Genomic DNA, 19,088 nt, shown 5'->3' on the forward strand with positions numbered 1-19,088 from the left:
AATGTCCTTGTTGTTTGAGAGGGCAATATGACGTCTGTCATGCCCCATGGCTGATACGCCAGGTATAAATTATACTATTACAGTAAATCACAGCCATCTATTCAACTTGAACTTTGAAATGACACACTATTACATAACCAGCGAGCCAACCCAACCCCAAGGTGACACTGCATGTGAATCACAATGTGAATAACCCCACATAAAAGGTCAACTGTATTATGTTACTGTTCAGTGTGAAGAATAATGTTACAATTTCAGTTAAGGTTTACTGTACCTGGGTTATCCTCAGGTTTGTAGGCAGTGTTGGTCATCATTTGCCCTATTGGCCATAACTCATATGCTCAACTGTTTTAAATGCCATAGATTGGCAAATTAATGTAATTGAATTGGATATGTTGGTTGGCGGTTGCATGGTTACCTGATATTTCTGTTTATTCCATAATCGGTGAGTAAACAAACATTTGAGTCAGCTCTTACTGTGTTCGTGTGTGTGTGTGTGTGTGTGTGTGTGTGTGTGTGTGTGTGTGTGTGTGTGTGTGTGTGTGTGTGTGTGTGTGTGTGTGTGTGTGTGTGTGTGTGTGTGTGTGTGTGTGTGTGTGTGTGTGTGTGTGTGTGTGTGTGTGTGTGTGTGTGCTCATGTGCGTGCATGTGGAGAGAGAGAGAGAGAGAGGGAAAGGGAGAGAGGGAGGGAGAGAGGGAGGGAGAGAGTTTAGGCTGTGGGGGGGGGGTCTCATGAAATTTGAGGAATGTTGTACATTGCTAAAACTAATATTGTTTTCAATGGCCAGCAACATATAAGATGGGTTCAGTGATCAGGAAAAGCTCAAAGTTAAAGTTAGTTGGAAAGTTCAGATCAATTACCTCTTGATTTAGTCAATTGATCAACTCAAAAGTTTGGTAAGCTACAATTTTATCTTGATCCTTTTGTCTCGATTTCTCCCCTTATTCACTAGCTCAGAAAGCATCTCTGTATGGAATATTTTAAGAATCCTGAATGTGTAGGATGTTACACACAGATATTGCTTCAAGCCATTCCTTTACACCCTTTATGGTCCATCTCATCTCCCTCTCCTCCCTCTCCCTTTAACAATCTCACCCACAGCCTAATAAAAGTAGACATTGTGTAAAGCGTTTTTTCTCTCTCCCTCCCACTCCCTCTGCTTTCTGTTAACCCCCTAACGCCTGTCCCCTCCCCCATTCCACTTCTCCATGCTATCTCTTCATCGCTCATGTCGAAAAGCAGCTGGGGTCGGGAACAAAATCAGCCATGTCCTTTTTTTGTGAAATTCAACTGAGGGACATTCAACATGAATAAACAAAATAAAAGCTGTAGTGCATGATGGCAACAGCCTACTCTGCTCTGTCTTTTCTTTCTACCTCGCTCAAAAGTGTTCCTTTTCTTACGTTTCGGGACAGATTCGATTGTGAACACATTTCTGTAGCCCTATCGTCCCCACACCCACCCGTCTCCCTCATGTAAACATCTCCCTCCAGTTGAGTAATATTAATTCATCTACGCAGTTCTGTTTCAGGCAAGCCAGGTCTGTAACCATTTCACTACTTTCTATGCTATACATGTACAGTATCCATCTGTTAAATATGCTACAGTTCAATCATTTGTGCATTTGTAACGAACAGGTTAGGTTCTCTTATTAACAAATGTACATTATTATGTTTACATATATCACAGACAGTAATACAAGTATATTTGAAAGTGACCATATTATCTATGTCATAGGTTCTATGCAATTTGAGTTATGTTTTTTGTTGATGTTGAACTGTTTGATGAATATTGCAGTTCCCTTCAGACGAATACCATACGTTATATTATCTGACATGTGTTAGTTTTGAGTTATAGGTTCAGACCTAGTATTCAATCTCAACCTTATTATATGTGTTTTCAAAACACTGAAAGGTTAGGCTATCTTGGTTTGATGAGGCATATAGCGTCCAACTGACTACACCTTAAAATCAGATGGTTGTCACATGTAGACAAGATAAGTTCTGTGTTTGTTTTCAGATGGTTGCTAAGTTATTTTTGTGAGATTAATATCATATCATTACCCTACCTCTTTAAGGAATACCTGGGATAGTATAAAAGTAATCCTTCTACCCACCCCCCCCCCCCACCCCACCCCACAAAAAAAAATATATAAATAATAATAAAATATTAGAATAAAAAAGTAATAAAATAAAAATACAAAAAATATATATACAGTGAGGGAAAAAAGTATTTTGGGGATTTTGTCCCACTCCTCTTTGCAGATCTTCTCCAAGTCATTAAGGTTTCGAGCCTGACGTTTGGCAACTCGAACCTTCAGCTCCCTCCACAGATTTTCTATGGGATTAAGGTCTGGAGACTGGCTTGGCCACTCAAGGACCTTAATGTCCTTCTTCTTGAGCCACTCCTTTGTTGCCTTGGCCGTGTGTTTTGGGTCATTGTCATGCTGGAATACCCATCCACAACCCATTTTCAAGAGGTTCTCACCCAAGATTTGACGGTACATGGCGCTGTCCATTGTGTGTCCCCTTAGCAGAAAAACACCCCCAAAGCATAATGTTTCCACCTCCATGTTTGACGGTGGGGATGGTGTTCTTGGGGTCATAGGCAGCATTCCTCCTCCTCCAAACACGGCGAGTTGAGTTGATGCCAAAGAGCTCGATTTTGGTCTCATCTGACCACAACACTTTCACCCAATTCTCCTCTGAATCATTCAGATGTTCATTGGCAAACTTCAGACGGGCCTGTATATGTGCTTTCTTGAGCAGGGGGACCTTGCGGGCGCTGCAGGATTTCAGTCCTTCACGGCGTAGTGTGTTACCAATTGTTTTCTTGGTGACTATGGTCCCAGCTGCCTTGAGATCATTGACAACATCCTCCCGTGTAGTTCTGGGCTGATTCCTCACCGTTCTCATGATCATTGCAACTCCACGAGGGAGATTGACAGTTATTTTGTGTTTCTTCCATTTGCGAATAATCGCATCAACTGTTGTCACCTTCTCACCAAGCTGCTTGGCGATGATCTTGTAGCCCATTCCAGCCTTGTGTAGGTCTACAATCTTGTCCCTGACATCCTTGGAGAGCTCTTTGGTCTTGGCCATGGTGGAGAGTTTGGAAACTGATTGATTGATTGCTTCTGTGGACAGGTGTCTTTTATACAGGTAACAAACTGAGATTAGGAGCACTCCCTTTAAGAGTGGGCTCCTAATCTCAGCTCGTTACCTGTATAAAAGACACCTGGGAGCCAGAAATCTTTCTGATTGTGAGGGGGTCAAATACTTATTTCCCTCATTAAAATGCAAATAAATGTATAACATTTTTGACATGCGTTTTTCTGGATTGTTTTGTTGTTATTCTGTCTCTCACTGTTCAAATAAACCTACCATTAAAATTATAGACTGATCATTTCTTTGTCAGTGGGAAAACGTACAAAATCAGCAGGGGATCAAATACTTTTTTCCCTCACTGTATATATATAAAACAAATGAAAATTAAAAATATACTCGAAAAATTATAAATTGAAAATGTGTAAAGTGGTTGTCCCACTGGCTATCATAAGGTGAATGCACCAATTTGTAAGTCGCTCTGGATAAGAGCGTCTGCTAAATGACGTAAATGTAAATGTAATTATGAACTTTCTAGACCCCTATGATTGGGGCCTGGCCCTTTACAAAAGCATTTTCAATTCTGGTTGCTTTAGGTTTGCTTTGCAACTGTTCTTACACTGTTCCCACATAGTTTATAGTGTAATTAAAACCAAACAGATTTATGTTAAATTATTTTCGTCACAGCTGATCTTGATGTCTTTGTAAGGCCCTCTTCTGGTTCTCTGTCATGGTGTTATCAGTGCTGTTATGTCTGCAGTTTGGTCATTGTCCTTCAACAGATTATAATGTCGATGAACATGGCGTCCGACATCAGTCCAGCAGGGGTGGTAGGAGGGGCAAATACCACTACGGTGGGAGGAAGTAAACCCCTGCACCGCTTCATGAGAGGGGAGCCCAAGAGTATTGGGGTGAGACTGGAAAACAGAGAACTGATGTATATTCATTGCTGCCAAATACTCCAAGGAGTCATTGAAGACAAACAATGTGAAAATGTTATTTTGTGTAAAATGTTTGTATTTACCATTAATTTAGTGGTATCACTTTACATTACAGCACAAAATAAAGTGGTAATCGAATCAAATCAAATTGTATTTATCACATTTGTCGAATACAACCGTACCGTGAAATGCTTACTTACAAGCTCTTAACCAACAATGCAGTTTTAAGGAAATAGAGTTAAGAAAATATGTGCTAAATAAATTAAAGTAAAAATTTAAAAAGAAATAAAGTAACACAATAAAATAACTATAATGAGGCTATATACAGGGGGTACCGGTATCGAGTCAAAGTGCGGGGGTACAGGTTAATTGAGGTAATTTGTACATGTAGGTAGGGGTAAAGTGACTATGCATAGATAATAAACAGTGAGTAGCAGCAGGGGGGGGGTAGAAGGGGGTTCAATGCAAATAGTCCGGGTGGCCATTTAATTAATTGTTCAGCAATCTTACGGCTATGGGGTCGAAGATGTTAAGGAGCCTTTTGGACCTAGACTTGGCGCTCTGGTACCGCTTGCCGTGCGGTAGCAGAGAGAACAGTCTATGACTTGGGTGACTGGAGTCTTTGACAATTTTTTGGGCCTTCCTCTGACACCGCCTAGTAATAACATGGTAATAGCAGGGTAACATATGTCACGACAGTAATCATAATAAAAACATTATTTTCCCAGATACCTCTTAATTGTTGTGTAAATATATGATTATTTCGGTGTCTTTGTTCTATGTCCCTGGTTGGTTAGATTGTAATGCTGTTCTTTGTTCTATGTCCCTGGTTGGTTAGATTGTAATGCTGTTCTTTGTTCTATGTCCCTGGTTGGTTAGATTGTAATGCTGTTCTTTGTTCTATGTCCCTGGTTGGTTAGATTGTAATGCTGTTCTTTGTTCTATGTCCCTGGTTGGTTAGATTGTAATGCTGTTCATGGGATCATCACTCTTCATCTTGGGGATTCCCATGAGGCTGGATACATTGACGTCCTCTGCGGACACTTTCACCGCTTTTTGGCTAGGAATCCTGGTACGCCTTTCTTCCGTGTGTCTATATAAATCTATGATATTGACAATCCAAATGTCATACCATAAATCTAACTTGCAGTAACACATACCTTTCAATCTTAAACCCCTATTTCTAAATCTTCCATTCAATGATATCTTTCAGACCTTCTCCCATGACAGTTTTGGTATGTTGTTGAACTTATAAACCCCCTCCCTCTGCTTTGTGACAGTTCATCATCCCTGGGTTGTTATATGTGCTCGCAGAGAATAATCCTTCAAAACAACTGGTGAGTCCCATGAATTGGAATTCCGTGAAAAGGCATTATAAAGGATTAATTATGGCACATTACTGTTCATAACTATATAGCAAACCATTTTCATTCTATAAAAAAAATAAGCTGAGTGTAGAAAACATTAGGAACACCTTCCTAATATTGAGTTGCACCCCCTTTTGCCCTCAGAACAGCCTAATTTTGTCAGGGCATGGACTCTACAAGGTGTCGAAAGCGTTCCACACGGATGCTGGCCCATGTTGACTCCAATGCTTCCCACAGTTGTGTCAAGTTGGCTGGATGTCCTTTAGGTGGTGGACCATTCTTGATACACACAGGAAATTGTTGAGCGTAAAAAAAACAGCAGCTTTGTAGTTCTTGACACGCTCAACCATACCCCGTTCAAAGGCACTTAAATATTTTGTCTTGCCCGTTCACCCTCTGAATGGCACACATACACAATCCATGTCTCAATTGTCTCATGGCTTAAAAATATTTCTTGAACCTATCTCCTCCCCTTCATCTACACTGACTGAAGTGGAATGAACAGGTGATGTCAACAAGGGATCATAGCATTCACCTGGATTCACCTGGTCACCTATGTCATGGAAAGAGCAGGTGTTCCTAATGTTTTGTACACTCAAGTGTAGAGTGAGAGTTCATGCGTGCATTCCACAGAAAGAGATCTCTCTTAAGTAACTTTACCAAAGAAAAGCATAAATGAATGTCCTCTCTACATGGCTTCTACAGTTCCTCCTCCCATTCTGTTTTTCTTATTAGTCTTATTAAAAACCACTGTGCAAAAGGTAAATAGTGACAATTTTCAAGATGGTTCTTCTTTAGGACTGTTCCCAGACCCTGACAACAGTTCATCACAATTTGATTGTCTCTCTGTATTTCAATATGGAAATGTCAAGTTAATAAATGCCTTTTAAATTATATGTTCACCTTCCTCATGTTAAAGTGCCTTGAAAGAGGCTTTGTCACAAAGTGGTTGCAGTTCTTTCACCACTTTATTTGTTCTCACCCTGTAGGTGACAGCAAGCCTGGCCCTTAGTATCATCTCTATGTTGGGGGTCACAGTCGCTTTCTTTGAATTCCTTAAAGGCATCGTGGAAATGCGGCACGTATATGACTACTATGATCATTACCATTATGACAACAACATCACAGAATCTGCCAGAGTTGTAGTTTCTGTCCCCTGGCGTAAACAACATATGGTATGTTATGTTGTTGTTGTTGTGATACTGGATCACTGTTATCTGGATAAATTATTATTATCGCTTAGGTATTTGGTTCGTAACAATCTCTTTTAAAAATGCATCCAGTAAATGGAATAAAGAAAGGATAAACATCTGCAGCTTTAAAACGCCCGTAACCTTTCTCATTCTGTTTAAATAAAGAGACCTTTCATTCTCTGCTCTCTCATCATCACAGTACCAGTTGATCAGCCTTGAGGCTGTATTCATGTACCAGAGCTTAGTAGGCATGGTGCTCCTAATTATGATGACAACATTTGCCAGGGTTGCCCTGCGGTCCAGTATGACACAGGTAAAGTACTATGACATGCTTTTAAAAAACGTAGCTTTATGTATTGTGACCTGGGGCTTGTAGACTGTGGTCAATATGCCAGTACAACAAATACATACCCTACAGAATCAGACATAATCTTAACTGCAAATAATGTTATTACAGTGTATATTTATATACAGTACAGTGTATATAATGTTTTTTTTTTGTCTATCTCATGCAGGAATGGTAGATAAACTCTGTCCTTTCTTCTTTATAGGCAATTGTGGTAATTCAAGATCTACCATCACCAGACTGAATAAAGAAAACAAGCCTTTTCTGACTGTCTCTGCCATGATGGATGGATAGAAAACTTGGACTTGCACATTGATATAAAATATATGTATTCACCAATATGTAGAACATTTCTTTAAATCCACATATATGGAAATGTCTTTGTATACACTCATCTTTCTATACACTTGTACTTTGTAATAAATGTAACATACATTGCTCAACTAGGGCCTATGTAACAGTATAAGAAAATAGACTAAAGGCAAACACAGGTAGCAATATCTGTGTGTTTTCAAAACATACTCCCCTTTCAAAATAAAACAACATCCATGTAGTGCAATAGACAATTAACATCATTATAGAGGGGTTGGTTGTATAGCAACAACACCGAGGCATGAGCAGCTATGGGGCAAAACAGACGAGGTTGGCTTAGAATGTTGACAACATGTAAGCTATATTTACTCTCCAATGTTTATTGAAAACTTAAATACATTTGCACAATGAGCACTTGTTGTCTCTCAAATACATTGTTACAGTTGTTGGTTGGCTAGCTAGCGAAGTTTAGCCATATTAGCATTGACATGAAATCAGTCCAAACACCTCAAAGCAAGACATGGTCTCCATCACCTAGGACTTGACATAGATTAAATAGATTAATCAAATCTCACATTGTTGTCCATTTCTGCTCAATCTTGCATGCTTTCTCAATCAGCTGTAACTGTATATGCATTCGTAAATCAGGTCCTTTCTTGAGTTGGGCTCTGGGATGTAACAACCGTTGAGCATCTGATTTTATGGTTGATTGTGGAGGAAAGGGGTTGAGTGTGTTAGAGTATGTGAGTATGTGCGTGTGTGTTTATCCCACATCTGTTGCAAGGGGGTAAGGATGTTAGGGAGAATATAGGATGAACCACAATAATTGTTTGCTAAAATAATAATTGCTTGTCAAAAATGAAATGTAATACAATGGCAATCTGGGTTATATGTTAAAATCCTACGCATGAACTGCTGACATTATTACGCATATTAATTGATAATGATGGAAAATAAGATATGCAAGATATTTGAATAGATATATATATTTAAATAGTTATATATATTGAGGTGACAGCATTGGAAATGCTTTTGGCGGTTATCCTGCTTCTGTTTTGCGGGTGGCACTGTGTGCTGTTTTCTATGGATGGGTCCTGGCCTCTCGGGGCCCTAGGGATCCGGAGGGACGGGGGTGGGATGCCGATCAAATATACTTCTCCTATGAGCAAAGAAACTCAAAAGGGGTGATGATATTAATTAATAGTAATTTCGATCTGAATGTGCAAATTGTCGAAATAGATACGCAAGGTAGATGGATTATTTTAAATATGTTATTGGACCATAAACAGATATAGCTCATTAACCTTTACGGACCAAATAATGATGATCCACACTTCTTTGACAATTTATATAATAAATGATCAACCCTGCAAGCAATTCAAGACAATATTATTATGGTGGGGGATTATAATACTGTTTTAAATACAGTGGGGAGAACAAGTATTTGATACACTGCCGATTTTGCAGGTTTTCCTACTTACAAAGCATGTAGAGGTCTGTAATTTTTATCATAGGTACACTTCAACTGTGAGAGACGGAATCTAAAACAAAAATCCAGAAAATCACATTGTATGATTTTTAAGTAATTAATTTGCATTTTATTGCATGACATAAGTATTTGATCACCTACCAACCAGTAAGAATTCCGGCTCTCACAGACCTGTTAGTTTTTCTCTAAGAAGCCCTCCTGTTCTCCACTCATTACCTGTAATAACTGCACCTGTTTGAACTCGTTACCTGTATAGAAGACACCTGTCCACACACTCAATCAATCAGACTCCAACCTCTCCACAATGGCCAAGACCAGAGAGCTGTGTAAGGACATCAGGGATAAAATTGTAGACCTTCACAAGGCTGGGATGGGCTACAGGACAATAGGCAAGCAGCTTGGTGAGAAGGCAACAACTGTTGGCGCAATTATTAGAAAATGGAAGAAGTTCAAGATGACGGTCAATCACCCTCGGTCTGGGTCTCCATGCAAGATCTCACCTCGTGGGGCATTAATAATCATGAAGAAGGTGAGGGATCAGCCCAGAACTACACGGCAGGACCTGGTCAATGACCTGAAGAGAGCTGGGACCACAGTCTCAAGGAAAACCATTAGTAACACACTACGCCGTCATGGATTAAAACCCTGCAGTGCACGCAAGGTCCCCCTGCTCAAGCCAGCGCATGTCCAGGCCCGTCTGAAGTTTGCCAATGACCATCTGGATGATCCAGAGGAGGAATGGGAGAAGGTCATGTGGTCTGATGAGACAAAAATAGAGCTTTTTGGTCTAAACTCCACTCGCCGTGTTTGGAGGAAGAAGAAGGATGTGTACAACCCAAGAACACCATCCCAACCGTGAAGCATGGAGGTGGAAACATCATTCTTTGGGGATGCTTTTCTGCAAAGGGGACAGGATGACTGCACCGTATTGAGGGGAGGATGGATGGGGCCATGTATCGCGAGATCTTGGCCAACAACCTCCTTCCCTCAGTAAGAGCATTGAAGATGGGTCGTGGCTGGGTCTTCCAGCATGACAACGACCCGAAACACACAGCCAGGGCAACTAAGGAGTGGCTCCGTAAGAAGCATCTCAAGGTCCTGGAGTGGTCTAACCAGTCTCCAGACCTGAACCGAATAGAAAATCTTTGGAGGGAGCTGAAAGTCCGCATTGCCCAGCGACAGCCCCGAAACCTGAAGGATCTGGAGAAGGTCTGTATGGAGGAGTGGGCCAAAATCCCTGCTGCAGTGTGTGCAAACCTGGTCAAGACCTACAGGAAACGTATGATCTCTGTAATTGCAAACAAAGGTTTCTGTACCAAATATTCAGTTCTGCTTTTCTGATGTATCAAATACTTATGTCATGCAATAAAATGCAAATTAATTACTTAAAAATCATACAATGTGATTTTCTGGATTTTTGTTTTAGATTCCGTCTCTCACAGTTGAAGTGTACCTATGATAAAAATTACAGACCTCTACATGCTTTGTAAGTAGGAAAACCTGCAAAATCGGCAGTGTATCAAATACTTGTTCTCCCCACTGTAGCTCAATGGACCGTAAAGGAAATCACACCACAAACAATCACCCTCATGCTCTTAAGGAAATCGTTAATGTCATGGATACATTAGAACTAGTAGATACAGAGAGGGAAAAAAGTATTTGATCCCCTGCTGATTTTGTATGTTTGCCCACTGACAAAGACATGATCAGTCTATAATTTTAATGGTAGGTTTATTTGAACAGTGAGAGACAGAATAACAACAAACAAATCCAGAAAAACGCATGTCAAAAATATTATAAATTGAGGGAAATAAGTATTTGACCCCTCTCAATCAGAAAGATTTCTGGCTCCCAGGTGTCTTTTATACAGGTAACGAGCTGAGATTAAGAGCACACTCTTAAAGGGAGTGCTCCTAATCTCAGTTTGTTACCTGTATAAAAGATACCTGTCCACAGAAGCTATCAATCAATCAGATTCCAAACTCTCCACCATGGCCAAGACCAAAGAGCTCTCCAAGGATGTCAGGGACGAGATTGTAGACCTACACAAGGCTGGAATGGGCTACAAGACCATCGCCAAGCAGCTTGGTGAGAAGGTGACAACAGTTGGTATGATTATTGGCAAATGGAAGAAACACAAAAGAACTGTCAATCTCCCTCGGCCTTGGGCTCCATGCAAGATCTCACCTCGTGGAGTTGCAATGATCATGAGAACGGTGAGGAATCAGCCCAGAACTACACGGGAGGATCTTGTCAATGATCTCAAGGCAGCTGGGACCATAGTTACCAAGAAAACAATTGGTAACACACTACGCCATGAAGGACTGAAATCCTGCAGCGCCCGCAAGGTCCCCCAGCTCAAGAAAGCACATATACATGCCGGTCTGAAGTTTGCCAATGAACATCTGAATGATTGAGAGGAGAACTGGGTGAAAGTGTTGTGGTCAGATGAGACCAAAATCGAGCTCTTTGGCATCAACTCAACTCGCCGTGTTTGGAGGAGGAGGAATGCTGCCTATGACCCCAAGAACAGGTGGAAACATTATGCTTTGGGGGTGTTTTTCTGCTAAGGGGACAGGACAACTTCACCGCATCAAAGGGACGATGGACGGGGCCATGTACCGTCAAATCTTGGGTGAGAACCTCCTTCCCTCAGCCAGGGCATTGAAAATGGGTCGTGGATGGGTATTCCAGCATGACAATGACCCAAAACACACGGCCAAGGCAACAAAGGAGTGGCTCAAGAAGAAGCACATTAAGGTCCTGGAGTGGCCTAGCCAGTCTCCAGACATTAATCCCATAGAAAATCTGTGGAGGGAGCTGAAGGTTCGAGTTGCCAAACGTCAGCCTCGAAACCTTAATGACTTGGAGAAGATCTGTAAAGAGGAGTGGGACAAAATCCCTCCTGAGATGTGTGCAAACCTGGTGGCCAACTACAAGAAACGTCTGACCTCTGTGATTGCCAACAAGGGTTTTGCCACCAAGTACTAAGTCATGTTTTGCAGAGTGGTCAAATACTTATTTCCCTCATTAAAATGCAAATCAATGTATAACATTTTTGACATGCGTTTTTCTGGATTTTGTTGTTGTTATTCTGTCTCTCACTGTTCAAATAAACCTACCATTAAAATTATAGACTTATCATTTCTTTGTCAGTGGGATAACGTACAAAATCAGCAGGGGATCAAATACTTTTTTCCCTCACTGTATATGGAGGCTTAAATATCCTGATCTAGTGAGATATACATGGCAGAGACTCAATCAAGCTAGTCGTCTTGACTTCTTTCTTATGTCATTCTCGTTGGCACCAAAAGTTTAAAAAGTGTTGATAGGGGACAGAATGCGGTCGGACCGTCATATAATTGGAATATACATTACTCTTACTGAATTTCCACGTGTGCGAGGATATTGGAAATTTAATCAAAGCCTATTGGATGATAATTTATTTTTAACTAGGACAAAGGAATTTATAACCGTTTCTTTCCGAAAATAACATAGGTACAGCAAATCCCCTTATTGTATGGGACACCTTTAAATGTGCCTTTAGAGGACATGCAATTCAGTACTCATCTCGAAAACAAAAGCAATTTAAGTCAAAAGAGTTTGTGGTCTCGCGTCGAATGCTGGTGGGTATTGCTGTCGATCAAAGAATCCACTTAAGCTGTATCGTGTTTTAGAGGCTTTTATTAATACCACGAGGTTACAGCATAAGTTAACAGACCCCGCGGAGATCCGGAGAAGCAGTCCCAACTGAATCTTAATGCTTTCTGCCCCTCCGTCGTGTTTCCCCCCGTATATATAACCTCCCAAGATGTGGGTGGCTCCCTCTACTGTCCAATCCCCGTGTCTACACCACACTTCCTGTCTGTTTTATGTGACGTTACCCTAAAACAGTCCCTCTTGATACCAAAATCAACATTCTTTCAGTTCCACTCAAAAAAACCTTTAACACCATCATAATCTCAATACACTACATATTCCCCCCTCCGAGACAAATTAAAAGTCTCGACAACAATAGGATTATGACCAGTAACAATTTATCTTATTGAGTATCTTTAACATTAAACCAAAAACATTATTGAGTATCTTTAACATTAAACCAAAAACATTCTCCTCTAGAGTGTAAATACCTTTCTATGAAATATGAACAAATCTTTATGGAGTGTAAATACATTACTATGAAATATGAACAAATCTTTATGGAGTGTAAGAGCGAAAAACTGTCCGGCAGCCATCTTTTCAGATATCCATCCATCAATCAAGACAGTAAAATTCTCTCACGGTCCCTCTGCCCCAGGCAACCACCTCGGTACTCCAGATAACCTCATAAACCATTCAAATGCATTTGAAACTATGATGCAATTAAATACACATGTAAGCCCCTGCAAACAAAATCCTATCCAATAAATATCCATTGTAAGGCTGGTCAACCCATTGGACCTTACAGTGAAACTCTCCCTTCCTAGCCTCTCTGTCCCTAAACATTCACGAAATAAACAAAAACATCTAAGATCCTCACATGTATTCAATAACATCAAACATCATTCTACAAAAATTAATCCCTGAGGCTATTACACAATTATGTATTACACATGTCTATATTTCATTGCAGACACTGGAATGTAGTCCACTACACTTCATCTCCCTGTAGTCTCCTCTTCCAATGGACTTGATGATGGAATCGGCCACACCCTCCTTGTTTCATCTCCTCCAGTCATATTGTCCCTCTTTTGAGTATTTCAATCTCCACATGTTCCCCCAAATGCTTCTGGAAGAAAAGAAAAAACCCAACAGTATCTTTTGCAAAACAAACACTTTCAAATTGAACATCAATATCAACTAACACTATAACAATGCTATATAAATGCTATCAACTAAGAATATGAAAATGATATATATATGATATATGGATCACATTAATCTCCTCCCCCCTTTGATTCATAAAATCATTACAAGAATCACACTAATATTAATTCTTTAAAAATGATCAAATAATCAAAAAGGATATTTATCCATCAGTAGTCCATCCAGACCCCCTCGTCCATCTTCGTCCAGATCAGGAACAATCAACAACGGCATCTGAGTGTTGTCTCCAGGCATCACAACCCCAACCCATCTTAATATCATAGCTTTTGCAAAGGTCAGTAACAAAGTACAAAAGCAAAACATGACACACAACGCTATCAGAGCTGCGACTAAAATCTGAACCATCACTGCTCCTATTGGGCCTAACTGATCTTGCAACCAAGACTTCGCTGACCATCCAGCTTTCTCAGATCTCCCAAATGCATCCCTTATATTCTTCAAGGCATCTATAACACTCGTGATATTATCGGAACTATCTGGGATCAAAGTATAACAATCATCCCCCGTCAGATTCATAGCCAAACATAATCCACCTTGTTTTGCCAAAATATAATCAAGAGCCATGTCATGTTTCAACAGCGTCAGTCTGTGACTTCTTTGAGTATTTGACAGAAGGTGAAACCCTCTTATTGTTTCATTCGCAAACCCCTGCAACGTATATGTAATATTATCAATATGATCTGCTAAAAATGTTACACCATACCATGGAAAAAGACCAAGTCCCCACTTCTCGCCCAGACTTATTCTCCAATGATAGGCTTCAAGATTATTAAATGTAGCCATGTCTCTTTTTACCCTATTTTCAACAGTAGTTTCAGATTGATCTGTGTTCGGTGCTACTCCTCGTCTAATGGTAAACACCTCATATGGAAGCTTCAATATTGACATGTAACAACATCCCTTCCATCCATAGGGTAAGAATATATATGCTTTATCACCACAAACCCACCAAATATCTCTAAAATTCCCAATAGTTACATTGACAGGCAAAAGGTGATCTCTCACCATCAAAGTCTTGCTCTTCTTACTACCTGGTACAGTGAGGGAAAAAAGTATTTGATCCCCTGCTGATTTTGTACGTTTGCCCACTGACAAAGAAATGATCAGTCTATAATTTTAATGGTAGGTTTATTTGAACAGTGAGAGACAGAATATCAACAAAATAATCCAGAAAAACGCATGTCAAAAATATTATAAATTGATTTGCATTTTAATGAGGGAAATAAGTATTTGACCCCTCTCAATCAGAAAGATTTCTGGCTCCCAGGTGTCTTTTATACAGGAAACGAGCTGAGATTAGGAGCACACTCTTAAAGGGAGTGCTCCTAATCTCAGCTTGTTACCTGTATAAAAGACACCTGTCCACAGAAGCAATCAATCAATCAGATTCCAAACTCTCCACCATGGCCAAGACCAAAGAGCTCTCCAAGGATGCCAGGGACAAGATTGTAGACCTACACAAGGCTGGAATGGGCTACAAGACCATCGCCAAGCAGCTTGGTGAGAAGGTGACAACAGTTGGTGCGATTATTCGCAAATGGAAGAAACACAAAAGAACTGTCAATCTCCCTTGGCCTGGGGCTCCATGCAAGATCTCACCTCGTGGAGTTGCAATGATCATGAGAACGGTGAGGAATCAGCCCAGAACTACACGGGAGGATCTTGTCAATGATCTCAAGGCAGCTGGGACCATAGTCACCAAGAAAACAATTGGTAACACACTACGCCGTGAAGGACTGAAATACTGCAGTGCCCGCAAGGTCCCCCTGCTCAAGAAAGCACATATACAGGCCCATCTGAAGTTTGCCAATGAACATCTGAATGATTCAGAGGAGAACTGGGTGAAAGTGTTGTAGCTCTTTGGCATCAACTCAACTCGCCATGTTTGGAGGAGGAGGAATGCTGCCTATGACCCCAAGAACACCATCCCCACCATCAAACATTGAGGTGCAAACATTATGCTTTGGGGTTGTTTTTCTGCTTAGGGGACAGGATAACTTCACTGCATCAAAGGGACGATATGGACGAGGCCATGTACCATCAAATCTTGGGTGAGAACCTCCTTCCCTCAGCCAGGGCATTGAAAATGGGTCGTGGATGGGTATTCCAGCATGACAATGACCCAAAACACACGGCCAAGGCAACAAAGGAGTGGCTCAAGAAGAAGCACATTAAGGTCCTGGAGTGGCCTAGCCAGTCTCCAGACCTTAATCCCATAGAAAATCTGTGGAGGGAGCTGAAGGTTCGAGTTTCCAAACGTCAGCCTCGAAACCTTAATGACTTGGAGAAGATCTGCAAAGAGGAGTGGGACAAAATCCCTCCTGAGATGTGTGCAAACCTGGTGGCCAACCACAAGAAACGTCTGACCTCTGTGATTGCCAACAAGGGTTTTGCCACCAAGTACTAAGTCATGTTTTGCAGAGGGGTCAAATACTTATTTCCCTCATTAAAATGCAAATCAATTTATAACATTTTTGACATGCATTTTTCTGGATTTTTTAGTTGTTATTCTGTCTCTCACTGTTCAAATAAACCTACCATTAAAATTATAGACTGATCATTTCTTTGTCAGTGGGCAAACGTACAAAATCAGCAGGGGATCAAATACTTTTTTCCCTCACTGTACATAAAAAGTTACATCATATTTGTCCTCCCTAACCTTTTGTCCGTGCTTATCCAAAGTCATCATATAATCATCACAATCTGATATTCCCATGAACATACCATTTACCTCATCTGTTTTATTAGAACAGAAACAATTTTTAGCCCTCACTGCTTTTACCTCAAATGCTTCTGGGATCGCTGTTACCTGACTTTCTTTACCATCCAACATATTCACATAGGGTAATTCATTTAACCAAGAACACTTATACCTAGGCTTAAACAAATGTTGTGACAATGACATTCCTTTATCTGTCAATGCTCGTTGATGATACAACAACCATCTCAACGCATAGGACTGACACCCACTTGATAAGGGTTGAGCGACCGTCTGTAAAATTGAACCCCACGTCTCTGGTGCTGGAATTCTCAACAGAAATGGACCCTCAAGATTCCTCACTGATCTTACAGAATGAGTTAACTGCTGGAACCAAAGATTTCTCCCTGCCCATTGATCTTTAATTTTCAAAACAGACAAATCAAATCCAAATGCTTTCCATTTAGCGTCTCTTTTCCCTAACGAGCTGTATTGATCAGATGTATCTTCTGATGTTAGGTTAAACCCAAAGAATTCATCCTGTACTTCCATTATATTATCCTGTACTATTTCAGATGAACCTATATTGTTCTCTACCACTATTTGCTGAGTCATTTCTGTTACATCGTTTACTTTTAGAAAAGTTGTTGTCGGTGTCGGTATCATACCTCCTACATTTGTTATTGCCGTCGTACCATCAAATCCTTCCAAAGTTACCATTAAAGTAGTTGATTTAGTTGATGTCTTTTGTTCTAAAATTGGTGCTGGCACTATTGGTTCCCTTGTAATCGAATGCGATATATTTATGGCTTTAATAACTATCAATGTTGAAAGAGTTAAATTGTTTCCCACTGTTGTTATAACAGACTGACGTGTTGGTGTTATTGTTGTTACTACATTCCTAGTTTTCGTAACGTTTTGGTCTGACTTTTCTCCTAACTGGTCTAGGCCTATTTTGTCTAGCTGAATCACTAGCTTCTCCTGTAACAGAGTTGCCCTTGGTGGTCTCTGCTGCTTCACATCCCACTGAAATATTCCCTGTTGCTTCTGGGACGTATTGGAAATAAATTTCCCCAAATCCCCTTTCCTTTCCATCCCCTGCATCGTCATCTCTGGCATCATCAGAAGTGTCACCATTATCAACGTTAACCCCAACATTGACAATCTCTCCCTCTTCCTGTTCTCCCCTATCTCCATCCTCTCTCTCTGCGCGTGGCACCTCTTCTGTAGGCGCTTTAACACAGTGTGACAAATGATACCACGTAGGAGACCCCTTAACCTGGACAGCTGTTCCAGTACAACGAACCACTTCAAATGGTCCTTCACGACGTTCGTTATACCACTTCCTTCTGAATACCTTTACGAATACTTTGTCTCCCGGTTGTACTGTATTCCTATTATCCTCCTCAGGCGCCTTCTGCACCTCTTCTTGTCTTTGCCTGTCAGAAACATATGTGGACAACTTTTTATGAAAATTGGCCATATATGTAACGTACGCTCTCATTTCATCTTCCAACAGGGCCAAGCTTGGACCCTTTCCGCTTGTTCGCAAACAAGGCGTTGGCATCCTTCTTCCTGTTACCAACTCATGGGGTGTCATACGTAGATCACGTAACTCACTTGAGCGACACACCATTAGTGCTAAAGGAAGCGCCGCTATCCAGTTTAGACCTGTATGTTGACAAATCTTCACAATGCGATTTTTCAAGACACCGTTCATTCTTTCACACATCCCTTGACTTTGTGGGTGATAAACTGCTCCAAGACGTTGCTTAATTCCCAATTTTTGCAACATCAATTTCACTGATTTATCCACAAATTCCCTTCCATTGTCTGAGGATATTCGATCGGGTAATCCCCACCTGCTTATGACTTCTTTACACAAGAACTTGGCAACCGACTGAGCATCCTTACGCTTGGTTGGACAAGCTTCCGTCCATCGTGAAAATCTATCTACAACCACCAACATGTATCTTTTCCCATCAACTGGTTGTATCATATCAACAAAGTCAATGACCAACTCACGCATAGGACCCCTTGGTGTAGGAATGTAACCTGGATGAACAGGTATCCCTCTTCGAACATTATTTTTAAGACAGATAGTGCACCTTCCTATCAAATAATCAATTTGTTCAAACAAATATGGAGCCCAAAAACCATATTCCTTTGTGATCTTTCTGTTAACCTCCCCCCTCGCAACATGAGCTAAGCCATGTGCTTCTTGAATCATCAGACCTAAGAGGTCTAGAGGCGCTACTATCAACCCCTCATGGTTTCTCCACAGACCAGTAGCATCTTTGACCGCTCCTCGGTCTAGCCATAGTTGTTTGTCGATCATAGAAGCGGCTTCTTGCATCAAAATTACATCCCGAAGCGTAATTTTGTCTTCCAAGTCCACTACATGAGTGACCAGCAAAACTTTTCCCAATTTATCCGCTCCTGCGACGGCTTTTGCAGCTTCATCAGCAGCTTTGTTCCCTTGTGTCACTCTTGACATATCTGTCTTGTGAGCTGCACACTTAGCTATCGCTATCTCTGTAGGCTTCATCATAGCATGCAACAATTTCATTATCTGTGCATGATGTTGTATCGGAGAACCATCCGTTTTCTTAAACCCTCGACCTTTCCATACCGCCCCAAACAAATGACATACACTATGTGCATATGCTGAATCAGTATATATCGTTACTCGCTTTCCTTCTGCTAACAAACATGCTTCTGTTAGCCCCACAAGTTCAGCAAGTTGTGCAGATGCAGGCTGTGGTATTACT

The 19,088-nt window shown here is 40.8% G+C and overlaps 1 protein-coding gene across 1 annotated transcript; it reads left to right on the forward strand.

Annotated features, from left to right (window-relative positions):
- The first annotated feature begins 1,475 nt into the window (after positions 1 to 1,475).
- On the forward strand, positions 1,476 to 7,750 carry LOC311101005 (uncharacterized protein). The gene is made up of 7 exons (XM_084142012.1): positions 1,476 to 1,541; positions 3,888 to 4,016; positions 5,008 to 5,118; positions 5,327 to 5,383; positions 6,403 to 6,588; positions 6,806 to 6,919; positions 7,158 to 7,750. Exons 2-7 carry the CDS (start codon positions 3,894 to 3,896, stop codon positions 7,194 to 7,196), a joined length of 630 nt encoding a protein of 209 aa, XP_083998138.1. The 5' UTR covers positions 1,476 to 1,541; positions 3,888 to 3,893; the 3' UTR covers positions 7,197 to 7,750.
- Positions 7,751 to 19,088: the final 11,338 nt, after the last annotated feature.

This window comes from Coregonus lavaretus (genome assembly GCF_964263955.1).
Source record: "Coregonus lavaretus genome assembly, chromosome: 25".
Taxonomy (NCBI): Eukaryota; Metazoa; Chordata; class Actinopteri; order Salmoniformes; family Salmonidae; genus Coregonus; species Coregonus lavaretus.

Excerpts from the sequence above, each read along its gene's own strand:
- LOC311101005 (XM_084142012.1), top strand. The coding sequence starts at position 3,894 with ATGTCGATGAACATGGCGTCCGACATCAGTCCAGCAGGGGTGGTAGGA. Across the intron at positions 5,119-5,326 it reads CTTTTTGGCTAGGAATCCTG|TTCATCATCCCTGGGTTGTT; the intron begins GTACGCCTTTCT and ends GCTTTGTGACAG. Across the intron at positions 6,920-7,157 it reads TGCGGTCCAGTATGACACAG|GCAATTGTGGTAATTCAAGA; the intron begins GTAAAGTACTAT and ends TCTTCTTTATAG.